Below are 16,021 nucleotides of genomic sequence, written 5' to 3' on the forward strand. Positions count from 1 at the left end.
AAAGTTCACATTATGTAGGCACCTAAAATGTTAGTCACATCTGAAAACACTGCTCTTCAGTTCCCACTTCCACTTCTGAATTCCCAGCAAGCCTTCTTGTCCTCTCCAGTGTCATGTAGAAACAGGCATGTCAGCATTCAGGAAAATACAGCCATGCAGTTCTTTCTGATTGCCAGTACTGAATAAATTCACATTCACTTATATCTGTGTTTCACTTATATTGTGCTTGTACATTTGAGCTTGGACGGTCTCTTCCATCTCAAATTTTGCTTTGTTCTCAAGCTGGAAAAAGTCTGGATCCTTTGCATTTTTCAAACTGGGAAATAGCCTGTGTTTCTTGAGGGAAAAATTTGTAAGGGAATACAAAATGCTCTTCCAAGTCCAAATAGTCTTACAATGTGCATCAAGTATTTTGCACTGATTTACGACAATACTTCTAACCAGTAGTTCAGGAGGTCACCTGAAAACATAAGGCAAACCCTAAAAAACCCTAGAGCAATGTCAGCATAGTTAATCTCTTCTAAACAGCTTTCTTTTGTGCAGTGGTAACTTTAGATGCTTGCACTAAAAGACAAGTTTTTACTAAACTATGAAAAAGGGAATTTTCTTACTGCTTGTCAAGCACTGCAGTAACTTTGAAGGACTCATTAAAAGAAAAATCTTTGTTTCATGTATCCATAAAGTGAGCATACATGTAGTAAAGGATTCCATCTTACTGAATTTAAATTAGCAAAATCCAAACTCAGGTTGACAACTTTAATGAAATACTTTAGCCTTTAAACAATAGTTGTTTGTCGCTGTCACTATTTCAGCACACCTGCAATATTTAGCAGTTTTACAAGTGCTAAAGTCTTCTGGCATTTTCCAGAAATGCCTGCGTAACAATAAACCCCTTCCTTTGCTCTTTGACTCTGGATTTTACACAGTAAGCAACTGTAGCAAGTATTCATCAGTGCGATAAAACTGCTATAGACATGCCAAAGTCATCAGAAAAACCCTCATGAGTGCACCTTTCCTGATGGTGGGATTGGCTGCAGTGATGATTATACCAACTAAACCTGAGTTAAAAAGGCAGTGAAGTCTGCTGTGATTGGCAATCCCTAGCTTAATTTCTATTCCTTTCTGATGTTTCTCTGTAATTCAGCTGTTTTCTGAAGCTGAATTTATCACATTAACAATATATACAACATAACACATACTTGGATAGAAGCATGAAGCTACTCAAGGTAACTCTTAGTGCTTTTCTTTTGGATCTAATGTTTGCTAGTTACCTTGTTATCCTGATATATTGTACTTGTACATGAGCTAAATTTTTTAACTGGTGTATCGTGGCAAGATGTTACTTCTATCAGGTTTCATACAATGTTTTTTAAGGGGAGAAAAAATAAGTTCACATGTATATTCTGTGGCTATGCAACACCAAAATTGGTGGTGGTCTAAGAGCCCACTCAGATAGGGCAGCAAGGAATACTATGGACTTGAATCAGATAGTTTTCAGTCCTTTGATTTCATCAGTGTCTGCAGTATTGATACTTAAGTGTTTCATCAGAAGATGGTTACTTCCAGGATTTAAAAAAAAAAAAAAAAAGAAAAAAAAGAAAAGATAAACTGTAAGCTGTTATAATCTAGTTCACAGGGATCGTTGGAGTTATAGTAAAATTTTCTGAAGAGCAGGTTTTATTATGGGAACAATAAATGTACTCTAATTTATACTGTTTGGCCTCACTCATAAGTTGAAATTTGATAATAAAAGTGTGAGAAATGAACGTGAGAAGAGAGGGATAAATACTTTCTTATTCAAGACAAGTTATACGTACTTCACATAAAATTAAGGGCTCCTAATGACATGGTACAGCTGTGATGAGATCACTGTTAATTTTGAGAGAAACCTGGTTCAATATAAGCTTTCACCTATTTCTTGCTCTAAATTTCACTACAAAATACAAACTCAGATGTTTATTATAGAAAAATGATGAGGGTCGTGAAGACAGAGTACAGTTTGTATGAGTGATTTCAGCACAAACATAATATGAAATGTGTGTTACTCCCTATTAATGTCCTAACAAGTGTGGTAGGACCTTAGTGTAGGCAAATTCAGTTTTTAAATCAGCCTGAAGTTGAGGGACAGAGCTCAAAGGAACAGGTTTTGAAGGGGCTTTTTTGCATGATTTCCCCTACTGAAAGCCAATTTTTTTACACTATAATATATCATAATAGTTTGGGGCTTTGTGTACTGTTTCATATGTTAACAGGTTAATGGTAAACATCCGGTTAGGTAGATTATTTGTAGGAGGGGAGGAGGAAAGAAAGGGGTCAAAAGGAGGGCTGTGTGTATTCTGGATATTGTAATTTTTCTTAGAGAAAGCAGGCATGGTCTTATGTAAAACAGGTTGTAGAAGGAGAGAAGTTAGGGGTAAGTGATTTATCCTCCTGCTTATTCATATGTTCCTGGATTTCTGCATTTGAAGTGTGATATTGTTGGGGTGGGACCGTCTTTTTGTTTGTGCAGTGTTAAGCCCTGTGGCCTTGAGCTTCTGGGGAGGTATGCACAACCACCCAAATACATGAACTAGCTCTTCCTGAGTCATTCAGAGACCTCCTGGGAAAGGTAGTTTCCCTGTTGACATTGGCTATGAAAGGGAGCTGTGGAAGATGGCTGTGTGGAATACTCTTCTTCTGACAGCACTGCAGGGAAAAAAATAAAAAAGTCTTTTTCTACCTAATTAGTGATGCTTGCCTATTATTGGCGAATGCTGATGCAGTGGTTTTTTTTTCTCCCCACCCCCCTGTGTTACAGATATACGTGGACTGCAGGGATTTCTTGATCAGGCCTCAAGACTGGGACTTGATGTATCATTACAAAAAGTGGACAGGAACATCAGCAGAGTCTTTGCTAACCTTTTCACTACCATGAAAACAGAAGAGCTGAACCGCTATCGGGACACACTGCGAAGGGCTATCTTACTCCTAAGCCCACGGGGAGCCCAGACTTTTATTAATGAGGTCAGTGCACAGTTGTTTTTATCATCATTTCAGGAACAGATATGATGACTTATGTGATACCTTGTGAACTTTTCTGAAGTTGTAGATTTTGACAGTGCTGGCTGGTAAATGTCAAACAAGATTCTCAGACTCTAGTGTCAGAGACTTGAAATACCAAGTATTCCATGTAATGCATACTTTGTGGATAATGCAAATGGGACAGCATGGGCCAGATGGGCTCTTTCAATATAATATACAGCTCTATGGGGCAATTATTATTTTTGGATTGTCTTCCATACCAGTACTTTTGACCTGGATTTCAACCACTGTTGACAAATGACCAGAAAATCTACTGAGGTCTATTAGAAATGAAGCATAATGTGCCTGAGAGAGTTGTCTTTACTGTGGAAGTCTACAAATTCATGTTAATAGGGCACGTTATTGATGTTTGAAGGCTGAATCACGCAGGTTTTTATCACATATGAAGTGGGAATTATATGTTTGTCTTTTTTTCTCAGTGGTTTCTTGAAATTGATGAGGCTAATTAGAACAGGGAGGTAGCTGTTGGGCAAATTTGTAATTAATGTTGTGCTGTGGGCTAATTTTTGGCATTAACTAGTTTTATCCAGCTTTTTAATATTAAATATTGAATTATTTTACAGTGCTTTCTATGTCAGATTTGAGAATGAGAGTTGGATCTTCAGTATAAGTTTACATGTATTCATTAGCTAAGAATCTGGCAATGAAGTAGGGGTTTTTTTGGTTGTTTTTTGTTTGTTTGTTTGTTTGTTTTAACTAACCAGGGATAAGTCTGAACCAAGAAATTAAAATGTGGATGAGACCTGTTTCCAATTATCAGTTTTGCTGCATCAAAGTCTGCTAAAATAAAATAAAAAAAAAATTAGCTCATTAAGTCTTTTTTTATTGTATCAGCATAAGAAAATTCTCCACATTTATGTTCATCTGTGATTTTTCAAATTCGTAGTGTAAATTTTATCATAAATAAATGAGGCGAATGGATAGCTTGGGAAAGACCAAGCACAAGGGCAAATTCTACTCATGTTTGTGCATAGACAGGGATTTTCAGTAGAGGAATGAGTGAGTACTTACCCTCAAAGTGTAGTAAGCCGTACGCTGCTCAGTCAGTGGTTTTATTTACTTCATAGTAGGCCTCCAGCAAAAATACACATTGCTCAGTTTTCCAGTGAGTCCTAACAAAGTTTCCAAGCCAGGTATTAAAAAAGAAATCAACATGTGTATTTTATTCAGGTCCTTGCTGGGTAGAAAGTGCACAAGGCTCCAGAAATGTTCATGAGAGTTACGTGTGTGCTCTGTCAGGACCCTGCAGGCCTCAAGTGTAGGGGCTAATGCATTAAGCTGTTTTACACTTCACCTTAAAGCAGTGTGTATTATAGGCATTAAGGCTAATGATCTTGATGTATTTCCAGATCCCTGCAGGAGTTTTAACTGTGGGCAGAAATGAAAAGTAATTTATTTGGTAATCTTCCTATATTGAATCTTGATTGATTCAGAAAAGCTTTATAAAAGAAAACTTAAATCTTAGAAACGAACTCTCAAAAGGCTTGGGATGCAAGATGCGTGGTGTAGGGAAGAATCCTTCACTAGCAGAGGCTGGGCTTACATTTCGTGGTGAGTTAATAACTGTGATTCCTCACTGTCTCAGTCAATAAGTGCGACTAATTATCTACAGCACAATTTCAAACGGTCTAGAATAATAACTTTCAGCTTAAATGAAATACGTATTCTTACATAATTTACAGAAACACATCGTTCGCAACACACAGCAGTAAGTGCCTTTGGTGGGTTTATGTATTTCTGCAGTTAGTAAATATTTCATGCTACAGGTACTATATAGCTATATACTAACTAGTATTGTTACCAAGCTGGCCCTGCACCTTGGAAGTTGTTTGAGGGTTTGAAACAATTTATCTTTTCAGTTTGGGAAAAAAGATAGAGGTCTCTAAAAAAGTGTAAGTAGTAACCTGAGAAGAAAATTCAAAGCTTTTATTTGTAAGTTTTGGGTATATTTATTTTTTATCTTTTCTATTTTAGCTCAAGTTACAAATAAGAACTTAAGAACAAAGGGAAGAAACTGGATTTAAAACTTTGTTTCCATAGATTTCTGGAAATGGAAAATACCGTGTAAAAAAGAGGTTCCATATTAAGATTTTCAGTTTTGCTGAGTTGATATTTTGTAGCAGGGGAAAAAATGTCTGAAAAACTTCAACTAGATCCTATTAAAGTCTATTGGCTAATAACATATCTTCATAAAAACCAGGTGTTGCACACAAACCTTCCCGTGGAATGCAAAACAAAAGCGAGAGGCTTTCTTGGACAGTGTCTGGATTATGAATCCTGATATGAATGGCTTTAACAAATTTTTCTTAGCATGAGTCATAGACATCAGCCATTGGAAGCTGGTACGTGATTTATTTTGCCTGTTTCAATATTGCAAGTGATAATTTTTCCTGCTAAAAATATGGATCCAGATTTCAGCCTCCCTTATCATCTCTTGGGTGGGCCAGAGTGATCTCATCTGATCAGAGATGAGATCTGAGAGTGTTAGGGGACTCTGACGTCTCATACATGAAAAACTTTCTAAACCATAGAACTACTCAATTTTCGTGTTTGTTTTTTTTTTTTTTTTTCTTTAATTTTTATTTAGGCATCATTTTCACTTTACTGGCTTAGCATCCTTAATGCCTGTTTCTGTCATGTGTCAAACTTACTGCAGCAGAAATTACTGACATTTCGTAAGTTTTCAAGGTCTATTATTCTGCTATAAAAGTGCTTTGATTGTGTAAGAATAGAGAGAGGGGGAAAAGGAAAAAAAAAATCTTTTTAATGGTGTAGTTGTAAACATGGAATAAGCCTTTATTCAGAAAACAGAAGGTAGATACATTTGTAAAATGTTAACTACCCTAGGTTTTGCAATAAAAGGTCACTTTGGGATTAAAGCAAACCTAAAGAAGGTGTGTCACCCCTCCATCATTTTGAGAAAAATGTTCCCTTCTCCACCTGCAAAAATCCCCGATATGTTTGGCCTGGTGCCATTGTTCAGTTTATATGCAAACCCAGTCTCAGTTGTAACAGGTATGTATGTAACAGCAAAAATGATTTTGTATTTTGAATTTGTGATCTCCTTGCAAGGCTATGTATAGAAAGAAAAGAAAAAAGACTGGTAATTCAGAAATGGGAAGAAGATTTACTAGTTACAGCTATTCTGTTGGTCTCTTTGGCCCGGACACAGGATCTGAGACTCAAAAGGGTCCCTCTTTGTGACAGCCAGATTCAGCCTGCTTCTTCCAATTACCAATGGATACATTGTTTTGTTAGCAAATAGAGGTGTATTTGAATGGATTGCTTTTATCATTAAGGGTTCTACACTACATAGAGACATGAATACACAGAAAACAGGTCAAAGAGAGGTGAGAAAAATAATAAAAAGATAGGAGAGCATGACCTATGAAAACGGCTCTTGGGAACACGTTATATACAGCCTGCCTAAGGGAATATAACTGACAAGTACTTGAGAAGAAACATGAGAGGAGGAGGAGGAGGAATTATTTAAGGTGATCATGGGTGGTCTAACAGGAAGTAATGACCCAAAGCTAAACAGGCTATGCTTTCTAACAGGGAGGTCAATTAGACAGTGTGAGCGTTTGGCGAGAGAGATCAAGGAGATATTGTTCTTTAGGGTGTTCAAGAGTTCACGAGATAAAACACTTCGATAACTTTGTCTAGCAGTCTTTCCTGAACTAGTCTGAAGGATGTTCTAGGTGGCCTAGGGGTACTTCTGAAGACACATCAGGAAATGTTTACTGTGTGAATAAATTCACACTTTGTACATTTTGTATACAACATATTTGAAGAAGAGGAAGAGATCTTGTAGTTTAGTGTTTCTCAAGTTCCCTATTGCAGATGTGCAGTAACTGTTAGCTGTAGAGGGTTTAGTTTTTTCCTTCTTATAGAACACGTACAGTTTGTTTGGGATATGTATTGTAATGAGAATTTTGTTTAAAAATGTAGGTGATATCAATTGCTTTATAGACTTCAATCATCCTACTTTCCAGTATTATTGCCTTTACTTTTGAAAACCAGTAAAATGGAGGCTGTAACAGTATTGATTTGAAAAGAGAAGGAATTCTTGGCTTTACAAAACCTTTAACTCAGCGTTACTTATTTTTTGGCATCTTCACTGAAGTGCAAAATGTTTCTGTTTAGGTGCATCTTTTAAAACGATATCATTACTTGTGAGTCTATCTTGCCTGTAAGCTAGTAAGCTTACTACAGTAAGGTTGCTAGTGTATATGCATATCACTGCAGCTTACCAGCTGAAAGCAGAACTCTTCGCATGCCTAGTATAGTAAACAAGTTAAAACATTTAAGAATAAGGGAGCAGATTAATTGCATTAAAAATTAATGCTGAAACCCTCTGTCTTTGTGGCTGGGTTATCTGAATCACTGCAATTCCAATTTGAGCTGAAGCTATAAACTTCCAGTATAATGTGAAGTTTGTTAAACAGTTGTAATTTATCTCTGCCCTGTAATGTGGTCACCTCTGTGTCCTCACTGGAAAGCAAAGACTGCTCTCTGTTTCTCTTTTACCCTAGTTCATGTCAAATGTTCTGCCTGGTTCTGCAAAAAAATACAGATATTCTGCTTTTGGTTTAGGTTTTGGGATCATTTCATGCTGATTTATGGCCTTCCTTCATTCCTGGTCATTGAGTAACTTACTCCCAGAGCACTACCAGTTGGCACTTGTTTATGAACAATGAACCAGACTTCTTTTTTCCCTTCTGTGGTTGGTGACATGCTATTACTTGACTGGAGCTGCAGGAATTATTTACGGCATCTTGAACAGTCTGCACCCACAACCAATTGTATGAGATGTTTTTTCATGGGAAGCAGAGACCTTTAATTTTCAGACTTTAACAGGAAAGAAATTTAATGCTAATTTTCTGGCGCTTGGCATTTCATATTGGCATACATCTCTTTTTTTACTTATGTTGCAAATGTTCAGCATATTAGTCCATATCTCTGTTTTATATACAGTATATAAACATCTTGAAATATTGGTGAATAACTTTGGGGAAAAAAATACTATGCCTCTTCTGTTTTTAGAAGGCAATTTCTTTGTTTAAAGAGTTGGTAGTGATTTGTGAGGGCTGGTAATGGAACTCTGTAAGTAACACATTCTTCTTTCAATAGTTCAAGTTAAATTATACCCACCTCATTTTTTATAAATCCTCCTCTGGTTTTCTATTTCTTACTCTGAGCTAAAGTCTTATCTGCTGTTGTTGACATTTGCAATACAGTAAGATGCTTTGTGCTTAAAGAGAATAATAATTATAATTAAAACCCAAGCAAACCTCATTAAACTGCTAAAACCTAAGTGAATCCAAAGTCTCCCATTTTGAGATCAGTTGGCTTAGAAGTAGGTTTCTTTCCATTGGGCAAAAAAAAACCCCAAAACACAAACCCTCCCACATTTTGTTTCACTATGGTTAATCCAAGCTGTGGGATCACTGTGAGATTATGTTTAGAACAATAATCATGTACATATGTTGTTACAGATTTGTAGGCACTGTGAAGAGGAAAAAAAAATCATATTTAGGTGAATAAATGACTTTGTGAATTGCTTACATAGCTTCATGTAAATGAGATTCCTTTTACTATTGCAGATATGTTTGTGACAATAATTTTAGAAATCTTTTTTTTTTTTACTCCTCTAGTAATATTGCATCAGATTTTGGACCTGAACATTGAAACCATGAGAAACACAAGGCTTGGATCCAATTTTGTACATCTTTAACAGTAACTGATGGCAGTTTTGTGAGGCTTTGTGGCTCAATTGAGAAAAAAAATATGGAAATTGAATACATTGGCGAGAGTTACACAAAGTCCATATGAGTCTAGAAACTGTTTTACTAGCAGTCTTACTGGGTCCCTCAATATCGGTAATAATATATCTGGTCTGAAGGAACCAGTTTTTTCAGCTCATATTTTGAATCTGATGACTGGGCACATATGCATATGGGATCATTTATTTTTAAATGTCATTAAATCTGTATGTACAGAAACTGGGCGTTCTTGCTGCAAATGCTTAGTCCTTAGTGTGCTTTTGGGTCTTCGTTTCATTGCAGGTGTTCAGTTGGAAAACATGACTCAGTTCTTAAAAATGTTGGTGCTGTCCACAAGTAAGGATGTCAGGTCTAAAGGAAACTATTCCAAATATCTGTCTGCAAAATTGTTGAAATATTTTAAATTAACTTTTAATTGTCTCATGAGCTTCATTAATTTTTTTGTTATTTTTCATTCATTAATTTTATTTTTCATTCTCTTTGTTAATTTTCTCATCTATTATATTTTTGTCTTTCCTCAATCTCTGTTAAATATGGAAGCTGAACAGCATGGTGCAAGGTAAGCCTGTTCACATGGGAAGGCCCTGAAAAAACTGGCATGTCTGTACAGTGGAAGGCGATGGGATGTGGACACTCATGTCCTGGGAGCAGGAGCTGGTGTTACTGTAGTGCCATGTTGGGGTTCATATGTTTCCCCTTCCAGGGTAGCACCACGTAAACACAGTCAGTTCCAGAAGCAGATGTCTGCACAGATGTAAGGTCAAGATTGGGAAATTCTAGCTGTCAGGAGGGAAGAAATATTTGGGAACCTCATTCATCAAGGACAAGCACTTTGATCTGATTAAATTAAGCTTATAACTTGAGACAGTGTGATAACTGTGCAATAAGATTGTCTTTTCCTCAGGCAAAGAGTGTTCTGTGTCAAACGAATAGAGCAGTGTATCATCAGCGTAAAGCATGATGTGTCAGTTCCTTCATTTACCTTTGTACCTTGGAGGGTGGCAAATACCTTAAAAATCGGCAAGGATTTAAGAGTTGTTTTGAAAAGTGAGTATAGTCCTATGCTAATACTTATTTTTCCTACTGCTACTCTAAGTACAGCTGGTGCTATTAAAACTAGTATGCTTGTTATACTTGAGTGTTGTCTTATGAATTGGGACGTTGTTTCACTAGCTGCTGTATGAATGTGTGTCCCCAAATAATTTGCAGTGTGCAAGAGGTGACAGATAGACATATCTGGGGAGTAAAAGGGATTGATGTTCAATGACAAAAATAGCATCTTCATACCAGGATCTTACAAATTAGAATTTTGAAAAAAAAAAAAAAAGAGGTATAAAGTATTTTAAGATATTTGTGGAAATTGTTTTATAAATAGGAGTAGGTGAAGAAGGTTGACGCCAAGGCCAAAATCTTGATGATGAATGAGAGGTAACCCGGAAATTGGAGTAAAAATTATATGGTGTTGGAAGTGAAGCTGGTTAGCATGTCTTTGATGTGACAGTCAACAAGGGAGCTATTGAAGCAATGCAAAGAGATGGGTGAAATGATCAAAGTGGTTAGAGATCCTCTTTGTAGAAGTTTCAGCAAAATACAAGAGGTGCTTGCAATTCTTAAGGTCAGAAAGGTGAACTTTGTAGTAATCAATATGTAATGTCATCAGAGCTGGGAAGGGAGTTTTAGCATTACAGATGGGTAAAAAGAACTGTTTGTTAGAAAGATTATGTCTAACGAACCTGTGAGATTTGGGGCTTATCCTGGATGAGTGGCTTTGAAAGAAGTAAAAGTCAAAGATGACACTTGAATTGTAGTCCAGATTGGCAGGTCTAATGCGCTGGCTGTCCATTTTGACTGAGAAAAAGGATTTACTTCCCCTGAAGGGAGAAGGTTGAGAAATCTCATTATCCACATGAAGCTTATGAGGATATCCAGAAAGCAGGCTAACAATTTAGACTGAACAGAGTGTGAAAAATGTGTCACAGAGAAGTAGATCAAGACTCATCAGCATCTGAATGGCAGTGGGTTTTTCGCTAGTTGGCTCACTGCAAGAAGTTAGCATAAAGAGAAGAGATTAAAGAGCGAGTGGGTGTGGGACCCTCCTCCTTGGGAACTTGAAGAATATCAGGGAAAGTATCCCCTGGAGAGGCTGTACTGAAGGAGTGGCATAGGAGGAAGCCCAGGAGAGAAGTGCTGGGAAGAGGAGGTTTGTCAAGAAGAAACGTGATCAGCTGTATTAAAAACATCTGGCAAATCAGAGAAGAGAGTAACAGTTTTAGTTTGGCTAAGAAAAGTGAATGTCAGTAGGAACAGTTTCAGTTAAGTGCAGAAGGTAGAAACCAGGATGAAGAGATTTGAGGCAGTGCAAGAGAACTATGTGTTAAAGGGTCTGTAGGTAGAAGGGAGAGGGAGAATGGGATGAGTATAGAGGTATAGAGCCATGAAGGGTGTGAGAAAGGAGGGGTCTAAAATACTTTCTGGCCTCAGGAAAGAGAAACGTGGTAAGAAGAAACTCCTTTAAAAGGTATATAAGAAGATCTTCTCATTCTTATAATGACAACTGCATGGAAGATGTCTTCAAAGGTGCCAGGAAGTGGAAGGCATTGCGCATATGGAGTGAAGAGACAGGCTGGCAGTGGCAGCAATATTGTTGTGGGCTCGGGCTTACTTCACCTTTTTGGGTGGGCAGTGTGTGCGCTCCAGAGTGACAAATTAGGAGTGGGCAATGGTTATCTTTGCAGTTCTTGTCAGATACACAGTTTACTTGGTGTGCTGTCCTCCAGCCATTTGAAAGCTGTATACCAGTAGGTGGTAGAGATTTTAATCCCTGTTTTTGTTGTTGGTTGGTTGTTTTAATGATGCAAACAGCAATGTGCAGAGTTGCTTCATATTAGCCTTATTGAGCAAGCAGATGGTTTTCCAGTTTTTGGATCATTTCCTTTGCAGTGTGAGTGCTAAGGGAATAGAAGCAGCTCTGAGAGAGTCCTGTGTGGGACGGGACATAAACTCTGTGTCATAAGGGCAATTTATGGTAGAGTTTTAGCTTTTAGTAATGTCTTTTTACTGGAAAAGTATTCATGCTGAAATTTTCATAAAGGAAATGTAATCAGATTTTTTAGGTGAATTTACTGGTTTTGCTATTGGTTTTGTTCACTGCTTGTTCACGGTTTTGTTAAGGTACATTTTCATAACTTTTTTTCAAGAATCGCTTTTCAAGGTTGATCTCTTTCTGTTGAGGCAGGTACCTAATGATTATCATCCCTAGAGCAGATAAAATGTAGACAGAAAGGATTATTAGTCCCCTCTCTTCCAGCTGAGGCATCGGGGTACAGAGAAAGTAGGCAATTTACTGAGTTCACCTGAAATGGGGACTGAACTTCTAAATGTCAGACCAAGAAATTGCCCAAAAGGTCATCCTTTCATTTGATACTGCCAGGTATGTCTTTGCCACCATTGACCCCTAGTTGTTTCATTTGACAGAACTGATAGCCCTGTCACTTCAGTGGTCCTTTTGTCAGATGTGCAGCCTTTAACCCATAGACACTGTGTCAAATATTAAAACTCTCTTCGAATAGTGTGTATTTGCTTTAGTTTAAGATAAATAACGTAGCTTGCACGTACAGTCCTACAGAGCATTTAAAGAGCAGTTCAGGTAGCTTTAAAAATCTGTATTTTATTTATGGAATTGAGCCCTTTCATTGTACTGCAGTTACAGATTGCTATAGACCATGCTTTGTGAATGAGATCAATTTGTTTGGCCCTGACTCATCCATTCAACTTGAAGCAATCAGATTTAAAAGCTTTGCACTTTATTAATGGGTGTGCAAATAGCAATTGGATTCCAAGGACACTCTAGGAAAGCACCTTGAGTGATTTGTCTTGATATATAATTCATATTTTGCTTCAACTTTCCAAAGGAAAAATCTTGTTAAAATTATTTTTAGATAATGTTGAAAAGGGAAAAAAACCAAGCCTTGAAGTATGACAATGACTTTGTGCATTTAATGAAAGTATATTGATTTGAAAATATTACAAGTTCCCCAACATGTTTTCCTGTAAAATTATTAAAGAGTATAGAGAACATTTTAGGGTGTACATCAGCACATTAAAAAACAAAAACAAAACAAAAACATAAGACCATAGTGTTCATTTTCTAAAATGTACTAGCATTGAAGACACTTTAAAAATCTATGTCAATGCTGAATGCATCTTGATTTAAAGTCAGAACAATCTAGCAAATACAGCGCTCCAGCTTGGGTACAGTTATGAATACTTAATAAAAGTATGAAGTTCAAGTCGGACTCATCCCTGTAGCTCGCATAATCAAGGGGTGCCCTAACACTGGAAATGCCACTGTGTAAAGAAGATGGTTACATCATCCAGGCCGAATAAGCAGTGGAAGTGTCTGATTTGGAAAATGCATGGCGTGCAGGAGTGCTAAAAAAAATACCAAAGAGACAAAATGGTGATAAAAAGAGGACCTTAAAGCCTTGCTGCTAAGCCCTCTTAAATCTTTGGGAACGTATGGCTGGGATTCTCGCTGCCTACTTCCTTCATTAAGAACCGAAAATGTGAAACATTGCTGCGAACAACACAATTGAGCTCCAGGTAGTTGTCATATGTATAGGATCCTGTGCATCAGGGCACTTCCTTTGCCAGCAGCCAGAACGTCCTTCATCTTCCTTTGGGAAAATTTTTATGTAATGCATTAATCTTGATAGAATAGAGCTTTGCGCTTTTTTTTTTTTTTTTTAATTCCTCTAACGAACTTAGTAAAAGAGTTTGCGTAGGATTTTTCAGAAGAGTTCACACAGCCCAAACTGTTGGAGAACCGAGTGAATCTCAGGTTCCTGGTTTGAATACTCATAACTTCAGTTTATATTTATGTCTTCAACTTTTTCTCTCTTTCTCACTATGTTTGAATATGTTTTACAGTTTTAAAATGTATGCCTGGATTTCAATAGGGATACTACTTTCTGTGGTTAGGGATTACAATTCTTTAAAATATTATTAGCCATATAGTTTTTTAAATGAAATGTTCGTCCAAAAATCATCTGATTTTCACCCAAGTAGTTTTTATTATATATATCTGCGGAAAAATAAGTTAATTAATTAATTGAGGTAATTATTGACAGTTGTATTTAACACCAAACATGTCTGAGTAAAATATATATGCTTATGTAGTATATATAATATATACAAATATGTATGTATTGTGTTTATTATGTACACACGCCAACACAACTTGCATATTATACCATACCCAGGTCCGTCACTTAACAATGAATTTGCATGTGTGTAAATATGGAAGAACAGAGAATAAGTGTTTGTGTTCTGTGCAGCTGGAAAAGGAAAATAAAGGTACTGGAGCAGAAATGAACCAAAGAGTGCAAGCTCCTTAGAGTTCCATTTCAGCTCATTGAGAACATTCACATTTCTCATGTGCTCTACTGATATTTCCAAATAGTGTCAACATCTTTTAGTGTAAACTAGGTGGAGAATTGTTTTAAAGCTGGAGAACAGCTTTAAAAGCCTGTTGGAATTGGTTATTATTTCATGCAGGGGACTTGCAACACTGACCGAATGGAACAGAGACAGTGTAGAAAGCCCAGCTCACTCAGGCTCATTGGCCCTGAATTTTGTGTGGTCAGTGAAAACATGAAGAGTAAAATGAAAAAAGGTCAAAGTCTGAATAGAAGAGTGAGGAGGGAAAAGCCACCCCAGTGCTGGCATCCTCGCAAAGTGCAGGGGCCTCTTGGGACATATGAGGAGTGCTTCAGTGTGAGATATAGTCAGCCAGGCGTTGGCCCCAAAACACTCCGTACTTTAATGGTAACTTGTGCAGAAGCTGTTATTTGTGATTTCTAAATGAAATTCATGGAAAGTTGCAATCCCAGTTGAAAAGGAAAACAAACCCGAATGAAATGGCTGAGTGGAAGTGTCAAAGCATCAACAAATTCGTGAATAACCTGAGGCTGAAGAGTCGGTTTTGCCATTTCAAGGCTCGTCCTCCTGGCATCAGCAGAAGAAAGGCCTGGTTGGCTACTTGTATTTAGTGGTTAAAAAGAATGTGAAAGAGAGTCACAAGCTCTATAGTGTTTTAAGCAGAAAAGCTGTGAGTGTGTTTGTATCAACCTGGCTATACTGGACAGCTTGCATTGCTGATAGCATCTGCCTCATATGTCAGGAGTGTAAGTGTCACACTGATGTTCCCACAACATGGTGTACATAATCTTTATCTCTGTTGTGGTTTTTACTACTTCGAAAAATGAAATTAGCTTTTCTAGACAGGGAATTTATGTTTTTCTCTAGTTCTCTTTATTTCACTGTCCTTTGAAATGCTTCCCTTTCTGATAAATTTAACTCATTACTTGTGATAAATAGATCAAAAGTTTAAGAGATCCTAACAGTAAATGATAGTGGTGCTGATGTTAAAATGAGCTACATAGACACAATGAGATATGTTTGCACTGTTGCAATTGCTATTCTAAAATAAGAATTGAGAGTATGTATAAATCTTTACAGGGAGGTAATGACCCAATTAATTGCTGTATCAAGGTACTTTGCTTATGTATAAAGCTGAAGTAAATTCTTTTCACCTTGACCAAAACTTTACTAAAAAACCCACAACATCTCCCCAAATGATTGAAGCTTTCACGTTGACTGCTGTAATTAAAAGTGAATGTTTAGGTCCCATCTGTTTTACCACATCACTGGAGCTATGAACACTGTCAGTGGCTGCCGGCAAACAGTTAAATAATTAAATCAAGAGGTTAGTGGGCTACTTTAGAACATAATGGCACCCCCCCCCCCCCCCCCCCCCCCCCCCCCCCGATTTCACACTCAACTAATTGATATTGATTTGCAAATGAATCTGTGTGTTTGTTTATTGGAATTGACATTATTTCAGCAAAGTATTCCAGCCAAGATGTAGCAGCTTTCCAAGGGCTCTGGATTTCATTGTTTATCACTGTTACTTGCTTATGGAAGGATCAGGAAACCTAGCAATGGGGACTGTAATATCATTTAAAAAAAAAAAAAAAAACAAAACTGACCAAACAAACAAATGAAAAAAAAAGTGAGTTAGAAAAGTACTTTGATACTGAAGTTTTTAAAACAACTAAATGAAGCTTAAAGAATAAGAATGCAGCAATGTTTCA

At 37.1% G+C, this 16,021-nt stretch overlaps 1 protein-coding gene across 2 annotated transcripts in view; it reads left to right on the forward strand.

Moving 5' to 3' along the window:
• The window catches only part of GRID1 (glutamate ionotropic receptor delta type subunit 1), a 553,612-nt gene that overhangs the window by 309,395 nt on the left and 228,196 nt on the right, over positions 1-16,021 (forward strand). For both annotated transcript variants that reach the window (XM_086466670.1, XM_086466671.1), the window contains exon 4: positions 2,798-3,003. In XM_086466670.1, coding sequence (XP_086322796.1) covers positions 2,798-3,003 — 206 coding nt within the window. The remainder of the gene's footprint in view (positions 1-2,797; positions 3,004-16,021) is intronic.

This window comes from Leptosomus discolor, chromosome 6, assembly GCF_034619465.1.
Source record: "Leptosomus discolor isolate bLepDis1 chromosome 6, bLepDis1.hap2, whole genome shotgun sequence".
Taxonomy (NCBI): domain Eukaryota; kingdom Metazoa; phylum Chordata; class Aves; order Leptosomiformes; family Leptosomidae; genus Leptosomus; species Leptosomus discolor.